The 20,017-nt window shown below is 39.5% G+C and overlaps 1 protein-coding gene across 5 annotated transcripts in view; it reads right to left on the bottom strand.

The window, feature by feature from the left end:
• Nucleotides 1–20,017, bottom strand: part of LOC142495989 (uncharacterized) — a 209,327-nt gene that overhangs the window by 133,742 nt on the left and 55,568 nt on the right. For all 5 annotated transcript variants that reach the window (XR_012801884.1, XM_075602188.1, XM_075602213.1 and 2 more), the window contains one exon: nt 17,502–17,684. Coding sequence is in view for 4 of the 5 variants with exons in the window: in XM_075602188.1 (XP_075458303.1) it covers nt 17,502–17,684 (183 nt within the window). In the remaining variant the exon portion in view is untranslated. The remainder of the gene's footprint in view (nt 1–17,501; nt 17,685–20,017) is intronic.

The raw sequence follows: 20,017 nt of genomic DNA, 5'->3' as shown, positions 1-20,017 counted from the left end.
ACAATAATAAAAGATAAGGCAAGAATCTTGGAACAGATTAAGGGCTCAGCTCCTATGCAAGGTACGACAATAAGGCAACGTGTTGGGCATATTGCTGAGGTAGAAAAACTCCTCATCATATGGCTGGAAGATCAATCCCAGCATTATGTGCCTATTAGTTTAGCCTTAATTCAAGCAAAGGCTTTGAGTCTTTATGAAGACATTAACCACCAGCATGGAGAAGGGTCCACTGAGGAAACGTTCACTGCAAGTAAGGGCTGGTTTATGCGTTTTAAAGAGAGGACAAACTTGCATAACATTAAAGTGACCGGCGAAGCTGCTAGTGCTGATGAGGAGGCAGCTAAAACCTTCCCTGTTACATTGGCCAAAATTATAGAGGACGGTGGCTATTGCGCACGTTAAGTTTTCAATGTTGACGAGACTGGGCTCTACTGGAAGAAAATGCCCAGTAGAAGCTACATTGCAACTTTAAACCCAGGCATAGATTTTTCCTCTTTTGCAAAGGACACGCTGACTCTTCTGCTTGGATCAAATGCTGCAGGTCCTTTGCAAAAGAGGAAAAATCTATGACTGATGCAGAGGTTACAGAAACTGTTGTTCAAATGGCCAGAGATCTCAACTTGGAGGTGGAAACCGAGGATATTGAGGAGTTGCATGCCTCACATTCTAACGAGTTGAGCAATGAAGACCTGATGCAATTAGAAGGGCAAAAAATTGCTGATGAGGAGGCCCACCAATCTGCAGAAGTGGCACAGCCACGTAAATCTTTGTCAACCAAAATGTTGGCTGCGGCATTCAAGCACATTGATAGTGCGCTGGCCATATTTGAGGAAAATGACCCTAACATTGAACGGAGTTCAACAGTCAGTCGTGGGGTGTCCAACCAAATCAGCTGCTATAGAGAGATCTACACGCAGAAAAGGAAAGGATCTGTCCAGACTCCAATCATCTTCCTCCAATAATTGATGCCTTTTTTTGTTCATGTACATTACTGTTCAGAATACAGTATAGTTTAATTTTTATAGTTTTATTTTATAGTTCTGGAATCAATAAATATAATGTTTACATCATAATCTATGTGTGTGCTGCATATCTTATTGCTTGAGTAAAATATTTTGTGTATTTTAGCATTATTAATGCCTTCAGGAACGGAACGTTTGATTTAAACAGTGTTCCTATGGGAAAATGTGATTCACTTTACGACGCTTCGCTATCCGACGCCATTTTGAGTAACACTTTGCGTCATAAAACCGAGGACCGCCTGTATATGTGCAAAAATATATTTGACAATATTTGATATGTGCAAAAATATATTTATATATTATATATATAATTCAAGCTTTTGATGTTATTATGGTAACTTTTATACAGCACTGGGCTAAACAACTTTCAGTTGATGAAGTTGGACACATCTGTAATAGTAACATACTGTAGCAGATGCTTTGGCATAGATCTTAATCAGGGTTCAAAGGAACAATCAATCAGTATCACTTTTCTGTTGCTAACAACCACAACTGAAACTTTTTCTTTAATGACAAATGGTTCAAGAAATCCTGCTCCATTCAAGCAATGGAATCTAAGTTAGAGCAACAAGTGCAGTGGAGTAACTACCGGTTGGGATACCCAAGCACGTCCCGGGGCCCCAGCTTGGGGGGGCTCAAAGGGCACCTGGACCCTCCCTTTGGACCAGTGTTGACCCGCCCACATGGTTACAGAGTCCCCTGCAGTCTTTCCCATCAGCAATGAAACTAATTGTTGGAGAGAGATCAGGGCCTCTGTAACACAGCATCCTCCATGATCCCGCAGCGCCATGTGATACTGCATGTCACATGGCAACAAGACGTCACATGGTTACACAACGTCACATGTGCTGACATGTGACGGTGTGATGCAGTAATGTCATGACGTCGCCTGGGGGCCCCTTAAGGCGAAGTTACGCCACTGCACAAGTGTGTCAACGAACATCAATTTGTAATTTTCATATATCCAAAGATACAACGAAGAACCATAATATTACCTTAGAAGTTGTAAATAAATATATGTAACAATTCCAAGTTAAAAATAAATTGATTCAAGCTTTCTTTGATAATTTGTCTTCTTTCTATAAATAGATAAATATATTTGGTAATGCCAGTTACAGTCATTAGCGTGGATATTATTTTTCTAAAAGTTCACAATATAAAATGATTATTTATAAAAGGATTTATGTGTTATCTTTGAAAATTCCTGAAAGATTTTTCTGATTTTACCAAATAAGATTCTGTGCTATTGGCGCAGTTTAACTGAAATTATTTTATCTAGCAATTATTTTATCTATTATTTTAGAATTAGAAATACTGGTTAAAGGTACAATCCCTCATAGTCGGCCAGTTGAAATTCTTTAGGGCCTCTAAACGGGGAATATTTGTCAATCAAGTGTTTTCATTACTCATATCCCACCTTGTCCTTATCAGAGAACCAATAAAGATAAGGCGAGGTGGAGAGAAGGAGATCTGACTGTACAAGAACTTGCTGAACACAGAGTGACATCACAACAACAGGGAGTAGCCAGAAGAAATTGAACCTTAAAGATGTCACTGAAATTAGTTCACTTTGGTCCTAAGAGGGATTACCCATCTAAAATGTGTGATTGGGTTGTTGCATACAGTAGCAACATAGCAATTTAGCAACATACCTTCATTCTATTAACATACTTTACGGAGTTCATGCCAAGCTGTGCTTGGCGGACCATTTTGACATAATTTCTATAATTTTTTGGCACACAGAAACATTATTTTTTTAGAACATAACATTAACATCTGTACACATAGGGCAGTGCATTTCTGTGTCCCACCAGAATGAAAAACAGATCATTTAAATTATGTTGTCTGTGCATCAATTCTGGGCCGTAAATGCAATTTGTTACCACCAGATCGGGGTGCAATACCCTAGATTGCGGCTTAATGAATCGAGGCCTTAATGTGATATAAAATTAAATATAAAAGATATATACACAATGACCCAAGAGCAAGTAATGTATAAAGAAAAGAATTAGGAAAAAGCTGAGAGTCATGTATTAAGAAAGTTCTAAAAACAAAAAAAATCCATCTGAATTTTCATTCTAACAAAGATATCCAGTCGAAAATAAGTATACTTATCCCAAGACTACTTGGTGACAAAACATGTAATAAGGTACTACAAATAGATCCAACCAAAACATTCACTATAGACTTGAATGCAATTTTTAAGCACATACGATTAGCTGACAGTACAACATCCTAACATTTACACTATTCCCCAAGTTCACAAAGATTTATTAAAACCACATGGAAGACCGATAGTATTGGGTATTGGGTACTTAACGGGGAAAAAAAAAGAATTGAGGCGTTTTGTTACAGCATTACCCTCATACGGTAAATCAGAGACACTAAAGATGTCCTAAAACATATAGACAGCATTACTGTAGACGAGCGTACATTTCTGGTCCGCTTGGACGTCAAATCCCTGTATATGAGCAGCTAGCATAAAACATGGATCTAAGCAGTCTAACACTTCCTATCCACATGCAGTATTGATCATAGAAGCCATAACAAGTTTGTATGCTACCTATTAAGATTGATCTTGCACACAATTACTTTCTATTTGACAAAACGATCTACCAACAAATCCATGGGATAGCAATGGGCATCACATGTGCTCTCACATACGCCAATCTTTACTGGGGTGGTGGGAGGAAATGGTGTTTTTCTTCTAACAACATCTACAATATACCAGCCATATAAATATATATAATATATATAAAAATATGTGAGATATATTGACAATATATTAATAATATGGGAAGGGACAAAACAGTGCCTAGAGGAAATTCTTAATGGTCTTAAGACTAATAACCCTTCAATTACTATGGTGGAGAGCCATAACTTAATTGATTTCCTAGATTTAACGATTTAAAAAAAGAGGATGGCCAACTTAAAATAACTACATTTTGAAAGGCCACAGCTGTAAACAGCTATTTACGACCTTAGAGCCACCACCTCTCCCGGTCATAGAGGTATTCCGATGGGACAATTTCTGCGTATTCGCAGAAATTACTCTCAAATGTCGGATTTCAAGAAACAGGCACAGGACATGAGCAAGAGGTTTCACCAAAGAAGATACAGCTCCAAAAATATATTTAAAAATCCTATCATCGAGCACTACACACACCACACTTGGAAAGACAAACAGTAAGATGAGTAGCTTAATTCAATAGACAATGGAAAGATACATCTCTGATTATCAAAAGGCATTGGTAAATTCTACTAAATGATGAGGACCTAAGAGCAGCTCTTGGCCCCGTCCCCAAAGTGGTGTAAAGGAGGGCAAAAATCTCCAAGGACATGCTTGTACATAGCCACATTTCACAATTGTCTACACTACATGGCTACAGAAACACATAATACGATGCTTCAAATGTAGCAACTGTAAGGTGTGTGAATACATTATGATGAGTAAAACATTCACTAATTCCTGTGGATAAAGAGAGTTCAAAATAAAACATCTAATTACTTGCAAAACAGAAGGAATTAAATACCGGGCCAAACGTGAATGTGGGATTAAAAATGTAGGGAAGACGAGACAACAATTGAGAAGGCGTATTCTTGAACATATTGCCTCCACCTGAAATTGCCTGGATACGCTAATCTCACGTCAAGTAAGAGAAGTACAAATGGGTAACACCAAGTTTCAGGGGATTGACAATATCCCCCAGGACATCAGGCAAGGCAACTTGGATAAGGCACTATTACTGGGTGAAGCCAGATGGTTTTAAACACTAGGCACACTGTCCCCCTATGACTTAAATGAGGGCTTTGTATCTACATCCTTCATATGAGCTGATAACCTACTTGTCCTATCATTTCACATATTTGGTCATGATACTAATATCTAGGGTATTTAATGGACTATTTAAGGATGTATGCTATTCGTAAGGAAACCCTCTGTCCTATGTGCTTTTACTCATTTTAACTAATTTCCAATTTAGCTCCATAAATCACACTCAAATGTGTGTTTGATCTTTATTTAATTTTTAATTTTAAACATTGGTCTCTATATTTATACTTAAACAGAAACTGAGGGAAACGTGTGGCGAAGCGCGAAGAAGTTGGTCACCATCTACAGGCCAGTAAGGCAAATAATGCCATACTGAAAAAGCTGTATATTTCACACAACCGTTTGGAGAACAAATATGACAAAGATTTTGGCCCAAATACAACATATTGTAGCAATGACCAGGTGTGTGGCATTTTAAATGAGGCCATCATGATCTTGAGGCCAAAAACAAGTTCATAAGTGAACAAATACCACCTGTGTCAAAGCCTACTACTGGTGCTGGCACCTCTATATCCACCATGCTGCCCTCTACTGCACATTGAGGTGCGCACACGAGGTGGAAGAACCACCACTCGGCAAAATCAGTAGGACCCCAGCCAAGCTAAGAGAGGGCAAAAATAAAAGTTGTTATACCATCTATGTTTTTTTTGTTTGTGGTGTTAATGAATTTGTTTATATATATTGTTTTACTTACTACAAAACAGAGTTGTTTATTTGTATTCCCACACTTACCGCAACATGGTGAGTGTGTGGGGCTGAGGATTGGGCACAATAGTAAGGGTGGGAGTTGGTCATATTTGTGATTGTGGGCAGTTTGTTGTTTTGTGTGGAATCTTTGTCTAGTTAAATTAACTTAATGATTAAAAAATGTTTGAATAACAATTGGCTAATACACAAGAAGTTGCCAAAGTGGGGTAGGTAATGAATACTATTTAATTGATTAACACCTTTCAGCAGGTATAGTTCATTCAAAAAAATATACATACCCATTTATTAAAGCAGCAAGACTACATCCCCCTTTAAAAAAAAATATTTTCTTTGCTTAGTTGGATATGCAAAGCATGTGACAATGTATAATTCTCCATTCTTACCTAGACTGTCAATAATTTGGTGCTCCTTTTATAAAAGTGTAGAAATCCTGATTGTGTAACAAACTACGGTTTCAGTGATTGCAGCTTAGCAGCTATTATGTATCCTTATAGTACTAAAGTAACATTATCTATTATTACAGTTTACAGTCAAGGGCTGTCAATATTGTCAACAAATGAACCCAAACAGGAAAGTGTGGCAAAGATCTTGCACTGCCTGGGTGGTGTAAAACGTAGTATAGAAAACATCTGAAAACATCGCTAAATATGTTCCACGCTACTCCCCCATGTGTCCGAAGGGATGTGGTGGGGTGGCCTCTTTTCTACATATGTGGTGGTCATGCCTTCAGGTGAAGACCCTCTGGAGACAAGTGAGATCCTGGATCCACCAGATCATTGGCTCAGACGTCCCTCTAGGTCCATGGCTATTTCTACTAAACAAACAACTTCTAGACCACACAGGGGTGGAAAACAAGCTAATAATTCATATAATCATCGCGGCACGGTGCGCCTTAGCAAGCTTATGGAAACAAGATAAATTATCATCAATCCCGCTTATTAGAAAAAAGGTATAGTTTGTATGTACGATGGAAAAACTCACCAGTTTCCTGAACGATACATATGATAATTTTCAGAAGGTATGGCTACCCTGGATATTGTTCACAAACAGCCAAAATGTAGCCTTAAGCTCTCTCAGACTGTAACACCCTAAATCCAACCCTATCCCACGGATAGATGAAAAAACATGGCCGCCCCTCCAGCCCATTTATATATATTATGGTATGGAATTTGACATATCCCTCTCCGCCACCCTAGTTCCCCCAGAGATGGACCTTGTAAGGTGGAAAGAGGCAGCCCCAGAGCCATCCCGCAAAACTAGATTATGATTGGTCTATGTAGAGTCTGAATTTTTTTTTTATAAAGCTCCACCAAAATGCTGTTCCCTTTCCCCGTCCCCATCCCTTTTCTTTTTGTACCCAACCCGCCCCCCACACCCTCCCCAGATATCCCATTCAACTATGTTATATTTCTGTATATCTCTGCTCTGTTACCTAATTATCTGTTAACCTACGAGAGATAACTCTCAATGTATTACTTCCTGGTAAAATATTTTATAAATAAATAAATAAATAAATAATAAAAAATTAAGTTGAAGAAAAAAGGAAAAAAAACTTAGTATAGAAATCAAAGGATGGTTTACAAATGATTACAAATGGAATTATTGATGAAAAAAATAAGGATTATTTAATACTACAGAACTGATATAGATAAAAAAAAATAACATATGATGTCACATGTTTTCAGGCTTTAACATTTCTATTTCACCTATTCCATCAAGGTTTACCTGACTGTGTATATAATTTCCTATTAATTTGGCAGTAATTACAGCGGAAATAAAGGGCTAACGACAGCTTGCTCAATTTGATAAATAATTTACTAAAACAAATCAGTTAAGACCATTGCGATCCTTATCAAAAATGGAACAAATGCATATTTTTACTAAAAAATTTACTAATTGTATGATTTTGACTAGAAGCGATCACATCAAAATTGAGCAATTTGTGGCAGGACAATGGTCTGCATGCAAGTTTAACAAAAATTTACTAATTTCTGGAATTAACATTTCCACTTTTCTTTATAGATGCTTGATGTATCGGGGCCATAGTATTTTAGAGGCAACAGTGGCTTTTACTACATGTTCACTTGGGTGTCGTGTTATAGAATTTTGTGACAGAATTGCTTCTCATTCTTTAGCTATTAGACAATCCACTAAGGAAGGGGTACGCAAACTTTCTGCGCTGCGCCCCACTGCCTGCTCAGCCCCAGTGCTCGCCCCCACCCCCCTTAACTAGAAACTGGCATCAAATGACACCATGGGTTCATTTGACGTCACATGACCCCACTGCATCATTTGACGCTGCATTGCAATGGCGATACATCACCAGAAGCCAAGGTAAGTCAGTTACAGAGGCCTTGCACGATCCCCGGCATTTGATGTAAATGCTTTTGGGAATAGCGTGGGGCCTCCGTAACCACCCCTCCCCCCCCCAAACTCTCGTGCCCGCCAACCCCCAGTGTTCTGATACCTTAGTGCAGGGGTGCGCAAACTGTCTGATCTGCCTCTATTTTAAACTACGTAATAAAGATTACTTTTTATAGTTTCTTCATTATTGATCTATTTGCTGAAATGTGTGCCAATATAAGGATTATCTCCTCTACTGTGCTTGCACTTATTACTATTTATCAGCAGACTAATAGGCAGTTACAAGATTTACATATGTTTACTGAATTAAAAAATTACTTGGAATCTGCTGTAACAACTACGGTAAAGTTTAAATGACATGCACATTTCAAGGATCAAACAAGTCTGACTTTGATTGGTTTGTGGCGAGCATATCCGTGACAGTATGCTCAACCCCACAAAATGGGACCGGACCGCGGGGCTGAGGTGGGGATGCATATACACCGACCTTAGGCCACAGAGTCAGGTCCGGAGTGCGGATTCCGTGGTCAGACATAGCCGGGTCATCATTGGAGAAGGCAGAGTCATCCGTGGACAAGCCGGGGTCAGGATTGGATATGGCAGGGTTAACGATATCCAGGCTGGGGTTCGGCAACAGGAAGGCAGGTGCGTAACGCTTCAGCATAGAAGCTGCAGTGTGGGCGTGGCCTCTGCGCGAGGAGCTGGAGCGGCCCATGATGAAGGCCTCTGCAAGGGGAGAATGCAGACCGGCCTAGGAACACTGAAGGTTAGCACTGGGGATCCAGCGCTTCAGCACAGAAATCAGGAAACAGACCCCTGCAAGGAGTATATGCAGCAGGCCACAGGAACCAGGAAGCAGGCCTCTGCAAGGAGGATATGCAGCAGGCCTCAGGAACCAGGAAGCATACCTCTTCATGGAGGATATGCAGCAGGTCACAGGAACCAGGAAGCAGGCCTCTGCAAGGAGGATATGCAGCAGGCCACAGGAACCAGGATGCAGGCCTCTGCAAGGAGGATATGCAGCAGGCAAGAATTGGCTAACGCAGGAGTGTTTGTGGCAAAAACAGGACATCCAAGAGAATCTTGGTTTATGCTCAGCAGTGAGGGAAAGGGAGAGCCCAGTATAAGAAGGGCAGGGAGCGAATCAAAGGACAGGGGTGTAAGGGCATTCCTCCTTTGACGGAGCACAGAGACAGAGCTGCAGTGATTGCAAGCACAAGTGATACTGATTGCAGATCCAAGGGGAAGTCTGTCTGACAGTTCACCAACTCTGCAAGAGTGAGCTCCAGCCAAACCTAGGAGCGGATTCCTTACAATCTCTTAACATTGAGATAGTTAAGAATAATATACTGTTCACTCTGCAAGCAAACATATGTATATAAGGATGTAGAGCCAAAGTATACTATTGGTGTACTGTACATTATGGCAGCCAGAAAATTCCATGTGTGTTAGTGTTAATGAGCATTTGTTCCTAGCGGAACAGGACTTAAGTGTATTTTATGACCCCCATGTATGTATGATAACATCAAGTGGGAGGCAGAAGCGTTCAAGCAGCTAAGGCTGGGATAATGGTGCCGGCGTCACTGCATGAGTGCGCTTGAGTGCGTGCGACCGGCAAGCACTCTGGTGTATTTTGTTATGGGAGCTACCCCAGTGCCTGCGCAACTGCCGGTAAGTAGCGTGTTGAAGCAGCAGCGCTCTCAGCATGCAAGAAAATCTGTCAGCGCACTTGAGCTGGTTCAGCCAATGAGGGTGAAGCAGGTTCGTGATGCGTCTGTCACGAGAGACCAATGCTTTTAACACCTCAATACCCGGATCTTTGACTGAGCAAAGCGAGAGAAAAAATAAATTGTGATTTATTTACAAAATGAACATACACAGCTTGATCTACGAAATACTATGAAATAACACTTACTGGGACGGGGCAAAACAAAATAAAATGTTCCCGGGAACAAACTTCACCGAAATAAAGTCTCTATGCACCAATTCCCAGGAGCGGGGTTAGTGCGCAAAACAGTTTTTGGCTAGTGGCGCCTCTCGCAACCACTCTTACTCCGCCGAAAGTAATCTTTTCAGTCCCCCAATACAGGATTGGTTAGCAAATCCTTAGTCCTTACGAATACTGAAAGCTGGATACAAGTCGTGGTTCCGATGTTAAAGTCTTTGTACCGCACGCTGTAGCTTAGATGAATCTATTTCCTGATCGGCTGCACAGACTTTAAAACCACACCAGCCTTATCAGTATAATGTGCAGCCAATCAAGGCGTGGGAACAACGCATCCCTACCTATTGGCAAGGTTTGCCAATACTTTATGGAGCCGGGCAAAGGCTTCAAGGTATGCTACGGTCATGCGCTAACTTTGCACCTGAGCCGCTTAGCATACCTGACCAAGCCCATATCCCTGGTGACATGTTGTCTACCTGTCCCTGGACATCTGGACATCTGGACATCTGGCAGGAAAAAACTGTTTATATTTACATCCCTCCACTTAACACTTTAAAAGGTACCGACATTTTAAAGTTCGAACTTTCCTAGACATTTTGGAGTCATCTCAGCGTGATGTCTTAGAAGTCCTGACTTAAGTTATGCATGATTCACTTGCCGGAATGGCTGGCCATATATCTGGGAATCACTGTACTTATGAACCAAGTGTTTCCACTGCTCCGCCTGCTTAAATGTAAATGCCCTTGCTCTTATAGTTTTAATACACCAAAAGAGGGGGAATTTCATTCATTACTTTTTATGAAAGTTTAAAATACAGAAACCATAACCGTTTTAATGATTATCCCCTAGCCCTTTACATAGCTAAAATCTTAGCACTAGGACCTTCCTTTCCAAAGTTAGCTTGCTGCTTATAGGCTATGCAGCAAGCTGCTGGGTTTTAAAAACATTTTTCCTTTTTTGAGGTTGGCAGTGAAACACTATTACAAGGCTTATAACGGATACATAACTGATACATAACTGGGGAAAGACATATACAATGTAACTCATGCTAATTATGTGGTTCCCTTATGCCTAGCGAGGCACACACAGACAGTTTACAATACAATACAGGGTTGCAGCCATTATTGGGCTGCAGAGCTGACACTTTAAATTCCTAATATGACTCAGTGGCACCCAGCCAGGCAGAATACCTTTATTTACTGGCCAGGGTACCCCTCCACCGTCACAGCATCAGCTACACCCCGCAACACGTCTACAATCTCCTGTAGCCAAGTTCACAAATCGCTTGGGCTGCAGGCGTGCGCACGGTGGCACGCTTGTTCGCACATGGCCGCGCAGGGGTCCATAATCCCATACCAAATTAGCAGTTACAAAAAGTCCAAAAAGTATCTTATACTGCGTTTAATGTTTGGCAAAAAGAAGGTCTAACATTGCATCAGGTAGTAATGTAACTGTTTCTTTGTTTGCTGCCCTGCAGTTATAGATCTTTCCTATGGTGGTCTAGTCTATATTATGTTTATTTTCCCCACACTGTTAGGGGAAAGAAAAAGGGGGTTCCCAGTGTATCTTAGGCCAAACAGGTAAGTGAGTTCAGATTATCTGTTGCGCTGCACTCCTCACATCTGTGAAGCTGTTTAGAGTTGGATACTTCACAGGGGAAGCAATTACTCTGATCATTGATTGTTTAATTTGTATGTTTTCCATTTTTGTCACTATACACCGCACTGCAAATCCTGGAATCTTTATCACAATTTTGTTTCTGGAACTAATTGTGTAGCATTAATATGAGGGTCTGTGATGGTGAAGGGGTTAAGCAGGCTCTCTAATAAAGGTTAAGCCCACTTGGTTACCCTTGATCCGAGTGTTGAGGTCCTAGAGTGTCAACTCTTGGACCCAGATGTCAGAAATGCATTACTGTGACTGTGTGCAAATTATGCGACATTAAAGATTTATTTGTGTTTTGCCTTTCCTGGGGGTGCTGCGACCGGGAGATTTCTAGGCTGCAAGTTTCAGGGTCGGTTTGCCGGAGAAAGTCTTTACAGAATGTGTCTATGTATCAGGGTACCCCAAAAGTTGGATCCGGGAATCGAGTAAGATTCTCGGATGCAGCCAAGCACATTGCTCTGGGCAAACTCTGACTTTGAAAACGTTCGTACGACTCACCACCAGGATTCCTGCTGCAGCATCATCCAGACAAGGTAAATGGGCATGAAGGGGTTAATGTATAACTGCAAACATACACAGGGACCCTAGTATAAAGAGAGGTCCCTAGTAAAAGAAGGGGTGCCCAGATACATGCCCAGGTACCCTGAACCTGGTATAGGGGTTCAGGGGATGCTCCAGCTATATGATAAATTTTTTGTGTGTACAAAGTTTAAAAGTTTATTCTAGAGTGTGTCAAGTATGAGGCAGGTGAGTGTAGGCAATATATACCCTCACTCCATCCCTAGAACAGCGACTAACACATTTTTATCACACTCAAGACAGGACACAGTATAATTTATTATAGAGAAATGTAATAGGTAAATATGCTGATAACCTGTGAATTAACTGTGGGATTTCGAAGTCATGGATTCCGAGGGACCAGATAGCTACCAAGCTTGGTGCCTATTGGTCTGTGTGGAGTCTGGACTTGAAAGCTTCAGGGATGCCAAGGTGTTAGCCCAGGATGAGGGTACTCAAGCAGAACTGCAATACCCCTCCTGTTCTAACACAGGTCTATCGGCAATCATTTGCCAGAGCCCAGACTCCGTGGAGCTTGGACAGCATGTGGGCTCAGTATGCAAAGAGGCAGAGGTGCCAGGTTGGCGCATGCCTCTTTGCAGAATGAAAAATGTGTCCACCCGGTTTTACAATACCGGAAAATCGGTGATTGGCTGGCAGGAGAATCCCCACTCTCTGATAGGCTGTAGAGGTATGTGAATGGGACAATGAAGCCCATAAGGAGCCTTGCAGCCAATCAGGAGGGCGGATTCCAAGCGCCAAACCAACAACGGCAAAATCAAAGATGCTCTGTGCTGAATAGACGCGAGCCGGGTTCCAAGATTTTGACTCAGTCCCACTTCTGAAGAACGTAGCGGTCGCGTATGTCATTGCATGCCGAATCAGTTCCAGGACTTTCGTTTTTACCAACCAGTCACTAGAAAGGGTTCCTAGAGAGGTCATTTTTGTGAATTTCGTTTAAAGGATAGTTTTATTTGTTAGCCCCGTTCCCAGTAAGTGTGTTAACCCTGTAAATTGTGTTACATTGTGTGTATGTCTTTTCCTGAAATAAATTACAATTTATTTTACCTCCTTGCTTTGCTCAATCAATGATCCCGGTATAAAAAGGTGTTGATAAACCTGGTCTTCCGTGACACAATCTTTGTGCATATATTTATAACCATTGTTAGTGCCTCATGTATATTTTGAATAAGAACTTTGCAAAGGATGTTTTTAGACAGAAAGAGCAAAGTCAGTATCAAATTGTGTTTGCCAGCAAAAGCTGTGTGTTACTGTACATATTTCCAGATAATAAAAACATAAATGCTGATTTAGTGTTAGTATCACGTTTAGAGTACCGCTTGTCAAAGGAAAAATTACAGCAGGAGGAGAATAGGCTCCCTTTTCACCCTGTATTCCGGCTCTATGCCGGTTAGCCTTTATTCAGCACACACTGCTTGTATGTTGCTGCTGAAGAGATAAAAGATCAGGGTGCCCCCGTGATCTCTTTGTTAATGATTTCATTAATGTATGTTTCCATTTGTCTCTCTTTATACAGTGCTCCATATCCAGAAATCTTTATCACAGTTTGGATTCTAAAGATAGTTGTGTAGTATTAATATGGTGGATGTGCTATATAATCAAAGGTTTTGAAATATTATTAGTGTCTTATCTCTGTTTAGAATTTACCAGCAGTACCTTTGGATAGAGAAAACGGAGTCCGTGTCTGATATTTATTAGTGGCAGAAACAATGGTTCGCTATACACGCTACCAGAAATAAGATCACATAAATTGATATAGTGCTAGTACCACGTTTAAGGTACATCTTGTTGAAAAGGAGAAATTTAAAAGAGTATGGAAACTTACAGGAGGAAACGGGGTCCCTTCTTACCACTTCGGTTTAGTGCCGAGTGGCCATTGTTCCACGCAGACTATGTGTATAGTGCTGCTGAGGAGTTTTAACTGCCAGTGGGCTCCTGTTTACGTATCACCATCTATAATAATAGTGCAGCTGGTCTGGAGCACCCGACGTACATTAAGGCAAAATGGGTATCGCCTTCTTCCGGGGTGGGCGTTAAGGTGTCCAGGACCGCCCATTTAAAGAATTAGGTTGCCAAGGCAACCCCATGGACACTAAAGCGTAGATAGCTGTGGGAAAAGAAATGCTTCTGCCTATATGTTGTAATAGAACAGTGGTTATTAGTCATGTTATTTCGCTTGTATCATTCATAAAGTTTATATTCTTGTTGTCTTTGTTCTTGTTTTTGTTCTGTGTTTAGCCATAAGGGCTGGATAGTAGGTGCCAGTGCTGATGGCCCAGAGTCCCATCAAAATACTTTGAGGTAATGTTTTATTTCTTTACAGGAAGGGGATGTACATAAACCCATTTTTAATGCCATTAGGAGAAAGGGTATGCAGAGTGTAAATCCATCTTGTTTCTCTTTGCAATAAAAGCTTATCCCAGTTCCCCTTATGAATGCTTTGTAGTATGTGGTCTATACCCTGAAAATGGACGCATTTAGGGTAACCCCCATGTTGTTCCCTCACATGACGTGTCTATACTGTTGTGTATAAAACCCAGTTGTTCTACAATTCTTCTCCTAAACTCTCTGGTGTTTTACCTACGTATTTTTGTATGCAGATGCAAGTAACAAGGTATATAACCCCTACAATTTAGCAGTTTATAAAATGCTTTGCTAGTGGGTTACTGTATTATTCCAGTTGGTGAAGGTTTTGCCCACGCACAAAATCACAGGCCTACATGTGTGGCATTTATGGCATTCAGTGGTTTGTTTGCCTACCCACGTTCTTGTTGTGTTTTTTTATGTATTATCCCATATAGTTGCTTTATTTTAAATTATACTCAATAAAATGATACGTTTTAAATCATTCATCTAACCATTACTGTTGTGCACCAATTAGGAATTTCTTTTTCTCAGTACCTCTGTGTACTCCTTTGCTAGAATACATTACAGCCTATTCAAATACATGGACTGTAAGGTGTCTTCCCGAGTCAGAAAATGTCTCATGGCAGAAGACTGCTTATTAGATATGTTTATCTATCCCAGAAGAGGAGTAAAGAGATGTGTACAGATATGAGCACTCAATAAGAATTAGAGTTCAAAACTAAGTATACTGTGACAGTGGTGTAAGCCATCAGCTGGTTTAACTCACACTGCTAGAGCTGTTGTCCTGAATAAGAGGTTGTGTGGGTTCTTCTGATCCTGTTGGGTCTGACAACATACCACATTCCTCATAAGGTGCTTTAGACTTGTCAACCCAATAACAAGCTGTGCACTGTGGAAAGCCAGCGGAATCACTTCCTTCTGTTGTACTGTTTTGTTTATTTTAACATAAAGTATTCGGAATCTTAAAAATCAATAATGACATCAATAATGATATCAATTCACCAAAGGAGCTACTGCAATTTAATATATAATGATTAAAAGTGGCAAGTGCCGGAAGTTTAACCTTATTTATTTGGCAGCAAACTCAAATCACTTGATTAATTATCCACTAACTTTATATTGCCTAGTACAATCTAAAAATCTAGATTTGACAGCATCAGAATACATTTATAAACCATACAGTAGTAGATCAAGTAACTCATGCTTTGAACCTTGTAAAGAGAAAAATGGCCATAAGAATATTATTTCAGGACTTATTGTTTCATTGCAATTGACCTATAGATGGATATCTTTCAGAAACAGGTGTGTTATTGTACCATGGTGTATTAGACAAACTCGTTTTTTCTAGGCAAAGAATAGAAACAGAATATGGACTTCTCCACTTACTATAATTTTATATAAGTCCTCTCTCAATAAAAAGTTATCAATGTCTCTCCCTATTCTAAAAAACATGTTAAATTCTCTGGTCTTAAAATATAAATTTTCTATTCCTCATTACTGCATTTAGTTGAAAATATTTGATAATGAAGCAATCCACCTTTCTTTCCCTGACATGTCGAGGATGTCACAAATCTTCCTCAGAGGTGGGATGCATGGATGGGATGCATGGTAGATGTTTTTTTTATTTGAGATGTGCTGCTTTTAACAGACTGCCATATATATATATATGTCTGCAAACCATTCTATTTTTAAACAAAATGGCATTTGTTTATGGAATATGGAATAGTTGTTTAGCAAAAAGCAGAATTCTATAAAAAAAAAAAATGATAGTAAGAAAGAACTCCAGATTCAATTTTGTGTTTGTTTACATTTATTTAAGGTATACAATTGGATCAGTTACTTAGTAAGTAGACTCAGCATTTTGTAGCTACCACAGCAGCATCTTCACAATTGGCCTTCCAGGTTAAAGTCACAGGTAAGCAAATGTACACCTTTAGTTATATTGGAAGGTCATTTTTCAATACAAAGTGATCCTCATGCATTGTTTTGCAAATATACGCAAATGTTTTGTTCTTTATTGTATTTATAGTCACACCAATGGTACAATTAATCAAAATACTGTTCCCACGGGTGCTCAGTACTTACATTAACAGTCATGCATTAAGAACAACTATTAGATTGTAATTGGTAAAGAATTTTCAAACTAAAATTGCTGTTGTCCTGAATCTCGAAACAAATTAATATCCCTGAATTGTAGATCCATAGGCATAGAAGAAGAATTGCTTGAAATGATCAAAAATAAAGGCTCTCTGATTAAAAGTGGAGATTAACTCTTTAGCTACCAACAAGAGAACTCAAAAATGTATTTTCTTAGTCAAATTACATGTATGGAGAGTGTAAGATACAGGTGGTGGGAGTAATAAGCCCCCTAACGATGCTTCCCTAAGGACAATCCAGATAATGTATACTTTAAGCTCAGTCTCTGTATACAATAAGTTCCCAATGACAGTATAATAAAACTTTAAAGGTGCTAAACGCATTAGAGAAGTTTTGTTCCCGTGCTGTTTCTTTTAATGTGCCAATAAAGCATTTTTTTTGTACATGAGTATACAGTAGCATCCCAGTCTTATTTATCCCCGGAGCAGTTGCACCGCCTACAGCCTTTTCTATGGAGAGTATAAGAATACAGTATTTTTTTTTTTTTTTAACTAGAGATACGTTTTCCAAGGTTTATAGATATACTTTTTGAACATGGTAAATTACCAATACATGTGAACTGTTGTGATGTGTTCTAAGTACATAAACAAATTCCTGAAAATGCAGGTCTCCTCTAGGACAGAGTTACAAAGTAGAGCTCTACTCACAATAAATGAAGTATTGCATTGTGAAGTTGTGATTAGAGCTCTACTTTGTACCTCTGTCCTAGAGGAGACCTGAATTTTGAGGAATTTGTTTGTCTATGTTGTGTTGGCTGCACAAGCAGGATTCTCCTTGCCTGAAATTGTTTCTCCGCACTTTGGAACTGTTCTAAGTACATACAAATAATGCAAGGTTCAGAACAACAAAAGTAAATACTAACCTGACTCTTCAGTTATGTTGCTAGTCACTGAGCTACCTCCTGCTGAATAGCAGATTTTGGTTTCTTTAAATTGTTTCCTTTTCTTAGCCAGTCGGTCTGATGCTTCTTCCTGTGCACTATCACATCCTTTTGACTCTTTTAGCATTGAATCCTTAGGCAACTTCAAATGTTTGTTCAGCATTTCTGAATTTAAACCAAATATACTATTATTACCTTAATTGTTTACCTAATAGAACTACTTCACTCAAGATAGCATAAAACAAATGGTAAAACTTGATGACATACTGTACAGTACATGTTTTTTCAGATTCAACACATTTGTACATATGCAAATGTAAGTAAGATGGAAAGGCATTAATAGAATAGGTACAGCTGTAAAAACATGGAAGATGACTGGATGACGACGGCAAAAGCAAATAAAGCAATAAAACAGTGGGGAAAAAAAGAGTTTGGAAAATAATGTCAAAAGCTAAACAAATATTTTACATGGATGCAAAAAAATCCAATCCTAACAAAACAGAAGTGAATCTAGGGCCCACCAGGAACCATGACTGTAGGGCTCCCTCCCAGTGCAGTTAATGACAGGGGGTGGTAGCGCGCTGCCGACTAGAGTCTAACCAGGAGATGAGGGAGGCCAGTGAAGGAAGGGTATACCGTCTTCTGGTCAGACGGTAGGGTCCCCTTCATGCACCAGTCCTGGCTCTCAGTAGCTGTCAGCACTACTGGCCTGTTGTGAGGGCTAATGAAGGCTTTGGTCTCACCAGGCGGTCCAGTTCGAATTTGCATCTAACCTATAACCTCGATGCATTTTATTCAGCACTGGGCTCTTACAACAATTAAATTGTGGTGGGGAAAAGTAATGTTTGATAGGTAATAAAATGTATATGTAGAATATAAAAGTCATGGTAATACCACAATATAGTATAACTTTTGTCCTGGCAGTTTATTTTCTTAATTATAGAAGCTGTTGTTTCCAGTCACGGATTGACAGCTCATAAATTATTATGATTCACAAGAGATCTTTCTGCCCATTCTAGATCTTTACTACAAATACGTACAGTAGAGGCAACTCTTATTCTAACAAAAACCAGTGGCAATTCCCCAAAAGACCCAGGTACACCCAGATACATTCTGAATACATGCCTTAAACTTTCCTTAAACTAGCCCCAGCATTTCTGCATTGATTAATGGCCTATCAGATTAACAGCGGGGGTCCCTGGCAGTCCCATTCAAACTGAATTGGACTGCCATGGATCCCTGCTGTGTTAATCCTATGGGTCGTTAGTCAATGCAGAAATGCCTTAAACGTGCCTCAAACTAGCCCAGAACATACCCAGCACATACCCAGCACATACCCAGAATGTAACCCGGCTAGTTTACAGCAAATGTTAGAATAAACGTTGCCTCTACTGTATCTATGTTGTGTTCTTTCTGGGAATCAGTGAGGTTATAACTTGTACAGTATTGATTTAACCCTTCATATTATGAACCAACTCGCATTACTTTCATCCATTGGCAGTAGAGCTATTAATCATAGAATGTTTACAATTCACCTCATGCCCACTCACTAAGTTTCTTTATTAAATGGATAAGTATTTGCTTTCTTATAAACAGGCATTTTTCCTGTCTATAGCATTTCAAGTGTGATATAGCAGCTCACTACTATCATTACTGAGACTTTGTATCCTTGATATACATTAGGACCATGTGACTCAGAGGGTCTGTGTACATACATTGTTTGTATATATTTTGTCTGTATGTGTCAAAATGTATTTCAGTATTTCATTAAAAATGATATATTTTTCAGTTATTAAATTTTTGTCTCCATTACTTCATAAACATTTATGAAGTGAGTGCTGAGAACCCTTCTGAATTTATAGTATCTGTTAAAACTGAGTTAATATCACACAGGGAAAAATAAAACACTGTGCTATTAACGCAATTTTATAACCCATCAAGATAATGGTAAAATGTCCCTGGGTGCAATATTTTTAGACAAGCCGCAAAGTGAACAGTTATTAAGTAGTTAATTACCTTATTATTTAATCACCTTTAAATGGGGGAGTGGTGGAGGAGGTAGAGGGTTATGGTAGAAAATACCCCTTACCTACCTACTACAAATACCTAACTACCTAATATTAGTAAAACTACACTATTTACCTTGGCTACCTATGTGGCAAGTATATCATTGCCATGAAAAGCTTTATCAATTGCTAAGGCAAACAAAGTGTTAACCTCTACCACTACCCTGGGGGCCTATCCACCCTCCCCATGGCAACTAACCCCACAACCCATCCCCCATATTCTCACCTCCCCAACAAACATAACCCCTCCTCTTACGTAATGGCCAATAACCGCATTAGCTAAATGTTGCTAATAGGACTTTTGGCCACTATAAGTACAAAAATATTAAAGTAATTACAAAAAGACACATTAACATTAATAATACAATTTTAAAAATAATACAATTTGTATTATAAACAGAAACCAATTGGTTGTCACTTTGGCTACCTAAA

Source organism: Ascaphus truei, chromosome 1, assembly GCF_040206685.1.
Source record: "Ascaphus truei isolate aAscTru1 chromosome 1, aAscTru1.hap1, whole genome shotgun sequence".
NCBI classification, from domain to species: domain Eukaryota; kingdom Metazoa; phylum Chordata; class Amphibia; order Anura; family Ascaphidae; genus Ascaphus; species Ascaphus truei.
Note: the sequence above shows the minus strand (reverse complement) of the source record. Positions and strands in the feature narration are given on the sequence as shown.